At 36.7% G+C, this 15163-nt stretch overlaps 1 protein-coding gene across 1 annotated transcript in view; it reads right to left on the reverse strand.

Annotated features, from left to right (window-relative positions):
• The window catches only part of ARIH1 (ariadne RBR E3 ubiquitin protein ligase 1), a 121014-nt gene that overhangs the window by 7107 nt on the left and 98744 nt on the right, over positions 1 to 15163 (reverse strand). Inside the window, exons 8-12 of the mRNA XM_030317767.1 lie at positions 13261 to 13303; positions 12670 to 12741; positions 8430 to 8560; positions 4822 to 4879; positions 210 to 470 (exon numbers count right to left, since the gene is read on the reverse strand). Coding sequence (XP_030173627.1) covers positions 210 to 470; positions 4822 to 4879; positions 8430 to 8560; positions 12670 to 12741; positions 13261 to 13303 — 565 coding nt within the window. The remainder of the gene's footprint in view (positions 1 to 209; positions 471 to 4821; positions 4880 to 8429; positions 8561 to 12669; positions 12742 to 13260; positions 13304 to 15163) is intronic.

Consider the following 15163-nt stretch of genomic DNA (forward strand, 5'->3'; position numbering starts at 1 on the left):
CGTGTTGTTAATTTTAGTCATTCTGACAGGTGAGAGGTGGTATCTCATTGTGGTTTCGATTTATGTTTCTCTGATGATGAGTGATGACGAGCATCTTTTCGTGTGCCTGTTAGCCCAGATAGGAAACTTTAAAACTCTACATATCTATGGCAGACCAAGTAGTCCTGTGACACAGCTGGGGTTTTTCCCCACTCAGTAACTATTCCTACCTCAAAGATAATGGACTGGTTATTCTTTTTGAGGTAGAAAGCGAAGACATAAGTGTACATGAGTGTGGCACGACACTGGCAGAGGACATCAACTGCCTTCTTCAGGAACTGCACCTCAATCCAGGACATGTTGTGCTGTTGCATCTCCTCCATTTTCTGCTTCACCTGAGCATATAGTTTGTGCTCAAAGCGTAGACTCTGCATGTGGTTCATATAGCGATTACAGTAGAACAGGTACCTCTGCAGGGCTGCCCTAGATCGCTGTCCCATTAAGAAAAATTAAGGAAACGTAATTGTAACAAACGTATCAAACATACACAAAAGCTCGTATCATATTTACTGATGAAACAGTATAGGAATTTAGGCTAAAATCAGGAACAAACAGACATCTCTTGCTACCTTTTGTTATTTAATACTGCTATGAATGTCCTACAGCCGCACTTCCCAATATGGTAGCCACTGGCCACGGGCGGCTATTTAAATTAAAATAAAAAATTTAGGGGCGCCTGGGTGGCTCAGTAGGTTAAGCGGACAACTTCGGCTCAGGTCACGATCTCGCAGTCCGTGAGTTCGAGCCTCGCGTCGGGCTCTGTGCTGACAGCTCAGAGCCTGGAGCCTGTTTCGGATTCTGTGTCTCCCTCTCTCTGACCCTCCCCTGTTCATGCTCTCTCTCTCCCTGTCTCAAAAAAAGTTAAAAAAAAATTTATAAAAAAAAATAAAAAATTTAGCTTCCCTGTGCTCAGCGGCTACCAAACTGGACAGTGGTGATAAAGAACATTTCCATCATAGGAAGTTCTACTATTCTGCAGTATGCAATAAGTAAACAAGAAGCATCAAAATTTTAAAGTAGAAAACAACAGAGAGGCAACCAGACATCATACAACTCTTCATATAATACAAAAGAAAATATCCAGCATCATCAGGTAGGTGCCCCCACCTCACTCCTCAATTGAATCTAAATTCAAGTTGTCTAGAATTAACCACCAGTTTCAGGAAATACAGGAATAAAAGAACCTATTAATAGTTAACCTATTAAATGATATCAGGGAGTTACAATCAGCAAAATCCAGAATGTGAAAATTTTTACAGGACAAAAATGGCTTCGTTTCCTTAACAAATAAATAGTAATGGGCAGGGAGGGGGGCAGGGGTGAAGAAGAAGGAATGAAATACACAGAGATTAGACAATACTCAAAAGATATCAATCAAATCCAAGTTGGGAACCTATATGGATCCTGATCTGAACTATAAAAGAAAATTTATGAGATAAATAAAGACATGTGAACACTGGATAGTTAATACTATTTAAAAAGTAGTGCTTTAAAAAACATATAATAAATATATATACAAACACAACAATGGTATTGCAGTTATATTAAAAGTGTTTTAAAGGGGAGTCTGGGTGGCTCAATCAGTTAAGCGTCTGACTTTGGCTCAGGTCATGATTTCCCTGTGCTGACTACTCCAACCCTAGAGCTTGCTTCAGATTCTGTGTCTCCCAATCTCTGTCTCTCTCTCTGCCCTTCCCTTGCTCCCTCCCTCCCTCCCTCCCTCTTCCTCTCTCAAAAATAAAACATTAAGGGGCACCTAGGTGGTTCAACTGGTTAAGCATCTGACTTCAGCTCAGGTCATGATCAGATAGTTTGGTGAATTCGAGTCCCACATTAGGCTTTATGCTGACAGCTCCGAGCCTAGAGCCTGCTTCGGATTTTGTGTCTCCCTTTCTCTGCTCCTCCCGAACTTGTGCTCTCTCTCAAAAATAAATAAACATTTAAAAAAGTAAAAAATAAAAAATAAATAAAACATTTTTAAAAATAGTTTTAAAGATACATAAAGTATTACCAAAGAAACAATATCATATCTGGTCTAGATTTGTTTTATGTTATTTATCAGACTGCAAAAACAATTCAGCTTGGTCTCTCCCATTATACTGTAAATCTCTAGAGACAGACTTTTTAAAAAGTAATACTGTTATCTCTAGTGCCTAACATGCAGAAAATAATTAATAAATGCTTGTTAACTGCAACCACTATGAAAAAGTTTTTTTTTTTTTTTTAACCACACATATATTATTTCTTTTCTTTTACTATCACTTCCTCTTTCTCTCCTTATGCCTTAGTGACTACAAAGGGCACAGATGCTACAAGGCCTTATGGTTGCTCTCCTGCTTAGAAATACTAACTCTGGGGCCGCCTGGATGGCTCAGTCGATTAAGTGTCCGACTTCGGCTCAGGCCGTGATCTCACGGTTTGTGAGTTTAAGCCCCACGTCAGGCTCTGTGCTGACAGCTTAGAGCCTGGAGCCTGCTTCGGATTCTGTGTTTCCCCCTCTCTCTGCCCCTCCCATACTGATGCTCTGTCTCTCTCTGTCTCTTGATAATAAATAAACGTTAAAAAAAATTTTAAAGAAATACTAACTCTGAACTACTTAATTGGCCAATCACATGATCCAGTATCATACAACACTGAAACATCTCAAAAAATCTACTCTTACTATTCAAGAGTCAGGTAAGTACCAAATCAATGCTTACACACTGGAAAATTATGCCAATTATATTTAATCATTATTAGATTAAAAGCAATATTAATGTTGGGGCGACTGGGTGGCTGAGTCTTGGTTAAGCTTCTAACTCTTGGTTTCAGCTCAGGTCATGATCAGATAGTTTGGTGAGTTCGAGCCCTACATCATCAGGCTTTGCACTGACAGTGCAGAACCTGCTTGGGATCCTACCCGCCCCCTCTCTAAATAAACTTTAATCTGCTTGGCATTTTATCCCACCCTCCAAAACCAACCACTAATATTTCAAGCCTGTCAAATTTCCAAAATTAAATGGAAAACCTAAACTACCACATTAAAATATATAATGTTATAGGACTTGATTTAAAATCTAATTTAATACTTCAATTAATTCTAAAACAGCTTCCTACTAAAATATCTCTAAAATATAGCATGAAAGAAAACTCATACCACCACTACAAATAAGACCAACTTTTAATCAAATTCCAGATTGAGAAAATGCAATGAGTGACCTTAAACACTTTGGGAAAAAGTCCAAAACAACAAACCTGACTACCTAGAACAGGGGTTGGCAAACTGTCCTGTGAGCCAAATCCAGCTGCTGCCTGGTTCTGTAAATAACTTGGAACTCTGTCATGCCTACTCATTTGAGTCTGTGGCTGATTTAGCATTACAAGAGCAGAAGCAGAGTTCAACACGTGTAAGAGAGACCATACAGTCTGCAAAGCTGAAAACATTTACCATCTGCTTCTTCACAGAAAAAGTGTACTGACTCCCCTGGTCTAGAAAATAAGAAAATCCAAATATCCACCACAATCAGCACCATGGCATAGTATGTTAAGTCAACAACTTTCCACCATGCAGGTACACGTTTCCAAGGCACTCAACTACCATCTGTGTTCTTTCTGGACTATGTGCCAACCTTCTAGCACTTTTTAAAGCTACAACTCCCAGTGAACACTATATCAGAGTACTGGAGCAGGGAAAAGGAAAGAAAAGGCCAGATGCGTGTGCAATGGTATACTCCATTTTGGGGGACACGGCTCCCACTAAATAAACAAAGCCACTTGTATAAAGTCTTTCTCTGTACACCCATAGGATCAGAAGACTCTAGTTTTTTTTTTTTTAAGTTTATCTATTTATTTTGAAAGAGAGAGAAAAGTGTGAGTGGGAGGGGGCAGAGAGAAAGAGAGAGAATCTCAAGCAGACCCCTACTGTCAGCACAGAGCCTGATGGGGGCTCGAACCCACAAACCATGAAGTCATGATCTGACCCGAAGTCAGACACTTAACTGACTGAGCCACCCAGGCTCCCTTAATTAGAAATAAATTTTAAAGGAACATTTAGGAAGGAAGGAAGGAAGGAAGGAAGGAAGGAAGGAAGGAAGGAAGGAAGGAAGGAAGGAAGGAAGGAAGAAAAAGAAAAAACATGTTTTGGGTGACATCTTAAGCAAGGAAAACCATTTGAAAAGAATATTTTTGGGACAACAGGGGAATTTCAATATGGAATAGATGAAAATAAGTAAGGAATAATTAAATTCCAGGATTCTACAATTCTGACAGAATTACCAAGCTGAAAGAAGCTCAAAATGTTGATGAACTTAATTCACACCTAGTGATTGAATCCTTCTCTACAATGGTGAGTTATATATCCCTAACCAGTAAAAGGGAACTCCCCCTGAGGCAGTCCATTCTAAATCAGCTCACCTATGATCTTACTGGCTTCTTGATGAATAAGTTAAAAAAAAAAAAAAAAGAATTAAATAGAAATGAGAATGCACATAAACAGCAGGAAGGCTTTTTAACAAATACTGTTCTCTAGACTCCTTGCTGGGGTGAAAAAACCTTAACAGCAAAACTAATGAAACCTGGAATTGCACAACATGACTAGATTAATCTTTTAAAAGAAAGAAACAAACCTATAAACAGGAATGTTTCCTGATAGGCATTTTGTTCTCAATGTACACAGATACGCAGTATTTACTGGGGTGTGTTTCCACAACTCTTTCAGAATTGAAAATTTCTGCTAAATTATTCCCTAATAAACATGTGATACACATTCCCATTCAACTGTTGCCTGAAAATAAATGTACTTACCTCCTGTGCGTCTCTTGCTGCCTTTGCATCATCTTCATTATAGCGGTTACAGTTGTACCTTAAAGTGAAGTAAGAGGATTCCATAAAGCCAAAAATCAATGAGAAGGAACAAATAACAGAATTTTAGCCTGGATTCAGAGATTATCTAGAACCAAAATTCTCCTTTATATAGATAAACTGAGGTGTTTAAAATGCCCAGAGTTCTAGAATTCCAAGACAGAAAAGAATTCCAAGTGTTGTTGGATTGAACGAACCCCCATCTAGTGTTGGAATCCTCTAAAGCTGTATCAGTTCTCTACTTCCTGAACTAGTCCATTCCAAATCGGCTCACCTGTAATCATTAGAAAGCGCTGTCATTCTAATATTCCATTTCCTGACTGCAGTCTGAACTTCTAACTTAATTTTTGAAGAGGTCATCTTATTTCCTAGGTTGTCTGTTATTTAGGCTAAGTATTCCCAATTTTTCCAGTTACTTACCTTCTTATTTTAATAAACCAAAGAGAACCAATAGTTCATGGAATACTATGTAACAGATGCTGTGCTATGTGCTTTACATGGTATTATAACTTACAAGAATCATTGAAAACTGAATGATACACAAAATGAGAAGCAGGGGAAATGTGCCCAGAAGACAGCTCAGAGTGAAGATGGACAACAATGGCAGTTCCCTTGTCCTGATTACTCTACCTTTGCTTTTCTGGGAGTCTACACTATGGGAACAGCTGATAGCTACCTATCACCCACTTACAAAGGACTTCAAATGTACTGTCATATTCAATTCCTTGAACCACTTTATGAAATATGGATTATTACCCACATTGAACAGATGAAGAATTAGGCTTTGAGAAGGTAAGTAACACACTTAAGGTAAAATAGCTAGAGTCTCAGAGTTAAGAATTAAACATATGCCTGTCTGCCAATTGAGGGCCATGCTCTGAACTGGTGACTATATTGTTCACATGCTGTAGTTCTTGTCTTTAGAATCTTAACAGTAATCCTTTTAGGTCTAAAGGAAGAATTTTGAATTTACTTTAAATCTTGTTAAACTGGATTCACTGTTCTAGCTTGCCAAGTTTCCCAGGATTTTAATGGTCTATATATTTAATATCTTTCTGTGATGTTACCCTAAAATGTAGGCAAGATTCTCTTATTAGTTTAAGAAAGTCATCAGTAAAACTGACCAGAAAAGTAGTACACAGTTTACATGAATAAAAAAGGTAAGGACAAAGCCTTTCATTCAACACATCTTGGGGAAGTATTTCATTAGGAAGAAGGAAATCCATTACCTGTAACTGCAAGAAACAGTCACTCAATTAATCCCAAATATCCTTGTGTGTGTTCATAGCCTAGGCCACAAACTTCTCAGCTCACACCAAAATACCTTGTTGAGATTCACAAAACGTTCCCTAATCATCATCCTAATAATACCATTTGATTCTGGGATTTCATGTAAGAGAAAAGTTATGTGGTTCATATGTATTTCATGGAATCAATCACAAATTTTGGAAATTTGGGATTACATTTTGTCTGCTTTCAGTTTTTGGTAGCTCTCTATTTTCCATAGCTACTCAGAAATAACCAACAATGGCTCACTGATCTCATCTTTAAGTTTTTAAAGTAACCCAGACCATAATTCACTCAAGTCAGGAGATACATTAATTTCCTACCAGCTTGGGTTATAATCCTCTTAGAAAAAATTACTTAATTTAGCCCAAATATTGGCTCTCCTTGCCCTCTACTGGTCAACTGTTAATACCTCTTCTTCTTATCTAATGTAATATCCTTAAAAACTTTCCTTTTGATATTTTTTGGATATTTTTAAGCCTCAACTCATTTTGTAATCTGCCAAAATTATTAAGGACTTGAAGGCCAGGAAAGCAAACAATTCACCTCTACTTCTAACTCAGATGATGGATGGCGCTACTTGGAATGCTATTTTGAGGATTCTGAGGCATTTTCAGATTTAAATAAGGAAGCACAGTATGACTCATTTGCAATGTTAGCTATGGGTAAAGGCAAGACACAGGAAACATTTCTGACAACTTTGGTCCAGGCCGTTCCTCATCCTCCTGCACCCAACATTTGTTCTGTACTCTTTTCAGTTTTCAAAACAGCTTCTTTAAAATTTGAGTTATGATCCAAGATTTCCTTACACACAGAAAAAGTAACTTAAAAAACGTATTTTTAGTAACTCTTCTCCATTTATTAGGCTTTGTTTGTTTAAATATACTAGAGTGGATTTAGTTTCTGAGACAGTCTAATTCTCCAGTTTGCCTTCTTAAAATCTAGAGTATCTGTCAGGCTAAACCCCAAATACCTTTCTTGGATTTGACAGTGGCAAAATCACATTCTTTACTTCTACATAACCAATTAGTTTTTACCTAATTCAGAATTAATTTCAGACAAGTAATCCCTCTCACTATTCCTCTAACTAATGAAACTAATGAAAGTTTCAGTGAAACTAATGTAAGTACCAATGAAAATAGAGACTTGCCATTGTCTTCACGAGACCCTCCTCCAAACCTAAGAGATTTCTTCCCCTCTCATTCACTCTTTACAAAGCAGCCACGATTCTGACGTAATGTATGTAAAGCACATTAATACAAAGCCCTCTCATCTAAATTACAGATCTAATCAGGCCACTCCCCACTTAAAAGCCTTCTGATAATGTCCAAACTACTTTAGGTCTCAGTCTACTTTCTCTTTTCCTATGCCCTACAACGTGTAAGGGGCCACAAACTGAACTGCCATTAAGTAACATAAATTAGTGAAACGGGCCCATTTGTGTATTATAACAATCAGAAATACTTTCATTTTTACCAGGTGTGCTAGCTCCCTTCTCTCAAAACTCAAGGCATCATGATTCTAACTTGCATTTTCCTGAACTGGTAAGATATATGCACAGGACAAAGATATGTATCTACTAAATGTGATACCACCTTCTAAATATGGTGCCATCATGCTACATACAAATGCCCTGAAGATTCAGTCTTGGGGAAATAAATGTATCAAACTGGCAAGTTAAGACATCATCTAAGGGGCTATTAATCAATTCCAGATGACTGCTGCCAAGCAGGAATACAGGCCTGTTCTTATATTTCCAAAAGAGGCTTATAATATGGATTGCACTGGGCAATTTTCCAATTCTTAAAGTTTGGGACACATTTTTTGTCTAATAGTATACAAGAGTAAGTAAAACACAACTGCAGGTTAGGTTCTACCAACAGTCTCTTAGTTTTCAACTACTGCCTAGACAGACATATTAGACAATGCAACTCTTCTCTAAATTAGTCATATACTTTCATATCATTCTACCTTTATTCATGCCACTCCTTTTGCCCTGAACGTCTTCTCTACCAACTTCCAACTAATGAACTTTTACTCTCCCTTAAAATTCACATCAATTGGTACCTTCTCTGTGAAATATGCCTAATTTAGACTTCTCTCCAGACATCTTGCCTGTACTTTTAACGATGATCATACACTGTATTCATTTACTTAGCTCCCAAGTTAGATGGTGACTTCCATGAGGTAAAACCTTAGTCACAGTATACGCATATATTACATACTTATGTGAACATTTTCTCCCCTTCGTTTCCCCAACCTACCAGGCAGATCCATGTGGTTCCCAAGGGCCAAGACACACCCAGCAAAACTCTGCTTTACAGTTCTGGTTACGACACACCATGTGATTACAACCGCCATCCTTTTCAATTGTGACATGGCATTTGGGACATTCCTATGAAGAGAAACTATAAAGTTGGTGTCAATGCTACACTAGGTTGTATTACTATCACCGAAGAGAAGCCAATTCTGGATTCGGTTTATTTTTAAATACCACATTTATTGTTATTAATACATGTAAAGCACTCAGAAAAGTGTGGAATACAATAAGTACTACTGGAAATGAGCTATTATCATTATTACTGGCTTTGAAGATGTATTATACAAGAGGGGTGCCTGGGTGGCTCAGCTGGTTGGGCGTCTGACTCGGCTCAGGTCATGATCTCACAGTTTGTGAGTTCGAGCCCCGTGTCGGGCTTTGTGCTGACAGCTCGGAGCCTGGAGCCTGCTTTGGATTCTGTGTCTTCCCCTCTCTCTGCCCCTCCTCTGCTCATGCTGTCTGTTTATCTCTCTCTCTCTCTCTCTCTCTCTCTCTCTCACTCAAACATTAAAAAAAGTATTAAAAAAAAAAAGGGGATAAGGAGTATTTAAACAATGGAGGCCAACACACAATTTTATACCATTAGTACCCTGCTCTACCCAAAATGGTTAAAACATATTTTTACCTCCCAGAAAGCATTAGTAATGAAACAATAAGTCTTGTCACTTAAAACAGATGCCCACACCTTTGAGAAATGTATGGTTGAAATCAATATTTTTGTGCTCTCTAAAATTATGGTAAAGATAACTCATGTCACTTAAGAAAAACCTTTCTGTATTGTTAGGGAACAACTTTAATGTGTTCATTAAAGTCCCTGAATCTTTGAATATGCTCTATAAAACTAGTAGTTCAGAATAGGGCAGTTGTATTTTCACTAAGTGGTTCATTTAAACTATAGGCCTCTTTTTGCATCTAGAGAAATCCCCAAACCTCTAAACCTCCAAGATGCTTAAACCTCCAAGATGTTTAAAGTAGGGAGTATAGGCTTGAATATGTTTGGCTTTGTTTAGAGAGATTTTTGAGGAAGAATGACAATTAGTAATAACAAAATTATCTGCTTGATAATTTTGAGATAAAACTGGAGTTTTTTTCTCTTGAGTGATTTCAGAAGCTTTTATTATTGTTATTAGCTCCTTGAACAAATTTGCAGATTATTGGGGGACCTCGGTGTCTCGGGTGAGCGTCCGACTCTTGATTTCGGTTCAGGTCATGATCTCATGGTTCATGACTTTGAGCCCCATGTTAGGCTCCATACCGACAGTTTGGAGCCTGCTTGGGATTTTCTCACTCCCTGTCTCTCTATCTGTCTCTCTCTCTCTCTCTCTCTTTCAAAAATAAGTAAACTTAAAAAAAAAAATTGCAGATTATCAGTGGTATCCTAACATATTGAGAGCTTGGTTAATTGTGACCAAGAAATATAGAATGAAACATTTTATTTTATTTTTTTAAGAAATGTTTTGTTTTAATGTTTTTTATTTATTTTTGAGAGAGAGCGTAAATGGGAAAGGTGTGAAAGAAGGGGTGTGTAGGGGGACAGAGGCTTGAATTCAGGAACTGTGAGATCATGACCTAAGCCAAAGTTGAATGCTCACCCAACTGAGCTATCCAGGCACCCCAGATACAGATATTCTAGACCTGGAATTTGCTTCTTGAGAAAATGTGAAATATATTAATTGATTTCAAAGATTTGATTTAAAATGTATAATTAGAAGTTACCATATTGACCTATTTAAAATTACTATAGCTTATGGGCAGGGTAGTGTTATTTCACAAAGGTCAAATTGTGAATCACTATAAGGATTATCAGTAATATAATGGGTGATACTCCCCCCTTATGGGAGTTACAGGCATCAAACTAATGCAGGGAAATAGAACCTTTATATCTTATTCATAGTTTTATTAAAATTAATGTTTGATTCTGTGGATTTTCCAAAAGGAAAAAAGCAGTAGACCTGCTGTAGGGTAATAACTTTAGCTCACTGGCAACCAAGAATATGACACAGACTTGGAAAAAGCCATGATCTCTGTAGCACAGTTGTAAATGGACTACAGTGAAAAGAATTTAAAACAAGGGTATTTGAGGGGCATTCGACTGGCTCAGTCAGTGGAGCATGAAACTCTTGATCTCTGGGTTGTGATTTCAAGCTCCCTATTGGGGGTAGAGTGTACTTAAAAATAACAACAACAAATAAATAAGTAAAACAAGTGTATCTGACAGAAGAAAGTTGGGAGACTCAGTAGCCACAAAAAGAATTTATCAGTCTTACCAATCCCACTGACCTTATTCTTAAGGCCAAATTGCTTGGGTTTGAATCCTGACTCTACCATTGCTACCTGTGTGATCTCAGACTAGTGTTTTTATTATTTTTCTCTTCCTTAGTTATTCATCTGACAAAGGAAAATAGGAATAGGATCACTATAACGATTATGAGTTAATGCATATAAAACAATGAGAGCAAACAGTATACAGGAGTACTCAATAATTATTTCTAGATGATATTGGAGAGTGTATTTACATGAACAAATGTTTTACCTCCTGTAAAACTAGTATTATTACGTGTATGGTTAAAAGTGCTTAATGTTTTAGTCCCCCATCCCCAATAAAACAAATCTTTTAATTGCATGATACATCTTTTTTTTAATCTTTTTTTTTTTTAACATTTATTTATTTTTGAGAGACAGAGAGAGACAGAGCATGAGCAGGGGAGGGAGAAAGGGAGAGAGAAAGGGAGACACAAAATCCAAAGTAGGCTCCAGGCTCTGAGCTGTCAGTACAGAGCCAGATGTGGGGCCTGAGGCCATGAACCACAAGATCATGACCTGAGACAAAGACCCTAAACAACTGAGCCACCCAGGGGCACCTAAACACTCCTTATTCTTCTAATTGTCCTGTGATTGAGTGATGGAAAGCTCTAACGCTGGTCAAACAACTCAGTATTCATTAAGCATCATCTAAGACAATACTAAAAATGAATAGCCCATGAATAACCCTATAATCAAGGGCAAGCCACTTCCAATATAGATAGGCTATAAGGCTGAATTAAATAAAGACTGGCTATTTATACAATTTCTACTAAGAGATTGCTGGGTACACAGCTGGGATTCAAATGTATGCTTATTACTTAGTGCTAAAAAAGAAGGGTGTTCAAAACAACTTCCATTTGCAAGACAAAACATCTGTCTAGGGTTAAAGAACTGATCCATGGTCATAAAGACATGAACAATCTTGAAACTAGTATCCTGAAACTAATATCATGAGCAATAATGTACCTTAAAAATAAAAACAAAAAACCAAGGGATACCCATATTATCTCCAAAATCTCTATTTCTCAGGAGTCAAGTCTCTTAAATCATATTTTAGCAATTTAACATGTTAAAGATGTCAAACATGTGAAGTCCAGTGCAGTTACATAAAAAAAAGTTATTAGTCAGTTACTCTCAATACTGCTCTAAAGAATGACTCCGTAAGGAGGGGCACCTGGCTGGCTCAGTCAGTACAGCATGTGACTCTTGAACACAGGGTTTTGAGTTCAAGCTCCACATTTGGTGTAAAGATTACTTAAAAATAAAATCTTAAAAAGAAAGAAAAAAAAAAAACAAAAAACGACTCCTTAAAAGTTAAACCCTGGAATTTTTTTAAGGTTTATTTTATTTTTAGTAACCTCTAAACTCAACATGGGGCTTGAACTCACGACCCCAAGATCAAGAGTTGTGTGTTCTACTGACAGCCAGCCAAGCACACCAAACCCTGGGAGTTTTTAAAGGCAGAAATGTAAATTTGCCTAATAAAACCAAGCTAGGTGGAATAAACTCTATATACTAAAAGGCAGGTAATAACAATATAAAAAAGCATCATCAAACTCTCAGGTAGAAAAACTGTCAGCTTCTTCTTCTATAGGAAACTGTGTCCTAATGGACAAAAATTTCCAAAGAAGAGTACTATACTGCAGTATAGTGCTCAATAAAATAAACTCAAACACTAAAAATCGGCAATCATTCTGGAAAAACACAAACAACCAAAACCCAAATCCCCAAAACAACCAAAAAACCTCCAAATCTGAACTGAGGAAAAGGTAAAACAAGTTCCCGTCCCTAATTAGGAAACTTACTTGTTTTGCTAATGCCAAGGCTCCTATGCTTATCACAGTTTCATTACCAAGAGTTTACTGAAGGGAAATACCAACCTTTGTGTTGGCTGCAATCCAGTTAGAGGTCTCACTGTCATCATCACACTTTTTAATCCATTTCTTTAACCACTGTTTGAAAACAACAACTGTTAGGGTACAACAAAAGACTTAAGAGAAAGGATAGCAAATTACTTCAACATTTAAATACAGTCAAGCTTACATTTAAAAGGCAAAGGACAAGATTATCACTGGATTTAATTCCTCTTAAACCAAGGGACTCTGGTAGTTCTCATATCCAGTGTATATAAAATCAACCAAAGGAGGATTTTCTGTGGCTGAAGCCAAGTGAGGAACCTAGAGCTTGATGAGAAGCCCGGCTCCAAGATGTATTATTCCCCTTCGTAAATTTACAAAGTCTGCTCAGGGAGGTGCCTTAACTACTGTTAATCCTGATAATTATCAGGAGCTGACTTATTTGTAAGGAATGCTTTATGAATACTTGTGACGATCATTTGAAATAAAAAGGAAAAAAATACAATTTTCTATCTACAAATGGATAACAAAGTTGTGGGCCCCAGTTTTCAGTCATCAAGTCTTAGAACTGCTCTATTGTATTATTTAAAAAATGAAAATGCCAGACAAACTCACCTTACATTTAACAGGATCGTGCCAATTTTCTCCACAGTTAAAGCTGTTAAGTGATAGAAGAGTTAAAAGAATTAAGTCCTACCTACTGTAAGTCAGTACACAAACAAACCCATTTCATGCTTTATAGTTCCTCAGTGGTTTCACTGTTTTTAAAGACTAGCAAATACAAGAGCATGAGGCAAGTTCATATTATTCTACAGATTATTTAGAATTTAGCATTAGAACAGCATGTATTGTGGTATGTGCGAGAAATGAAGAAATGATTATAGCCGTGAAGACATGCTATGATGACAACTTCCTAAGAAAGGACTCTCTAGCCACCAAACTGTTAAGACAAAAAATTGAGTCTAGCGAGATCTGTATTTTTCTGATAGTTTTGAAAATGTATAGTTCCATGCTGTAAACATCCTTCAATTGAAACCAAATAATTTTCACTAATTTAAACTTAAATTTCAACCAATGCTTCATCAGTATATATGAAATCTCTTACTTAACACCCCAAATGAAGAATTATATAATTTAATCCTAATGCACAGTGAGCAAACAGGTCACATCTTTGCATGACACAAACAAATGAACCTCAGTCTTGTAGAGAGAAAGTTTACCAAGCAAGGTGTAAAACAAGAGTGTGGCTAAACACTCTCTAAGAACACATGAATTGTTCATGCCTTTCTGTTTTCTAGGCAAATGTGGTGTATACATTTGCTAAAATAAAGTATAAATTAAGAATAAATTCAAATGCTTATAAAAAAAAAACCCCCCCGCTGAATGGCTGATTTTTTCCAGGAATGCCAAAAATCCTTTGTAAATGAGAGGAACAAAGTGCTATCAATTTAAATGAAGTCAAATATAATGGTTACTTCTGGAAAAGAAGATGGTGAATGGGATGGAGAAGGGAACAAAGGAGTGTCAAATGAATCTGTCATTCATTTGACAGATTTCTTAACAAAAACAAAATACTTTGCTTAAAACTGGGTTAGTAGCTACTAAGTATTCACTGCTGTTATTCTCTATATTTTGGTCTGTATACAAGATACTTCATACTAAAAATATGTTTTAAAATACATATGAAATCAGACTCCACGTCTTATTTATAGGGTAAATTCTACATTAGAATGTATATTTAATTTTTTTACCAAAATAGGATGTATTTCACACATATTTAATCTCTGTGAGGTTACCTGCTCTTTTTGGAAATATTTAGTATTAACGACGTGTAAGTCTAACTCTATAGTTGCTTGCAGAGAAAAAAAAAAAAGAATGGTATGGAATACCAATATAATGTCTATCTGCTAGCTCTTAGAGCTACTTGGTTTGATGGGTTTCTTGTTCCTAAAAGATCCACCAAGGAAATGGAAAATTATCTTAACTTTCTAACATGAATATGCTGTATTGGAAATTCTCTGTTAAGTCAAATCTAGAATTCAAAGACCAAAAGAGCATGCTATACACTCCAAGAACCAAGGTTACCAGGAAAGGTGGGGCCAGAGAAGCCACAGGAAAACTTTTGGTGAAAACGCACATGTAATCAAGCATGTTTTATCTTTCCAAATTTATCAAGACATATTTTCTTTCTAGAAGATTTAACTTGTCAGAGTAAAGGAAAAATAATCCTGTTTATTTTATTTCCTAAGAGATAACTAGAAAACAGAGCAAGAGCCATAAAGGAACCAAATATACCCTGACAAAATAAATAGTCCATCAGAAATGAGACAAACTAAGTTCTTACCCCAGATCTACAAGTTTGCTCATATACTAGTTCCAGCAGAGCACACAAGAAAATGTGATTATAGCTGCTTCTTTTCACATAAGAAAAAAGAGCAACTAGGAAAGAAAAAATTACTGAAGATGCGACCTTTTAATCTAATTCTTATTTAAAAGAAATATACACTATCTTAAATCA

The sequence above is a fragment of the Lynx canadensis genome, chromosome B3, assembly GCF_007474595.2.
Source record: "Lynx canadensis isolate LIC74 chromosome B3, mLynCan4.pri.v2, whole genome shotgun sequence".
Classification (NCBI taxonomy): Eukaryota; Metazoa; Chordata; class Mammalia; order Carnivora; family Felidae; genus Lynx; species Lynx canadensis.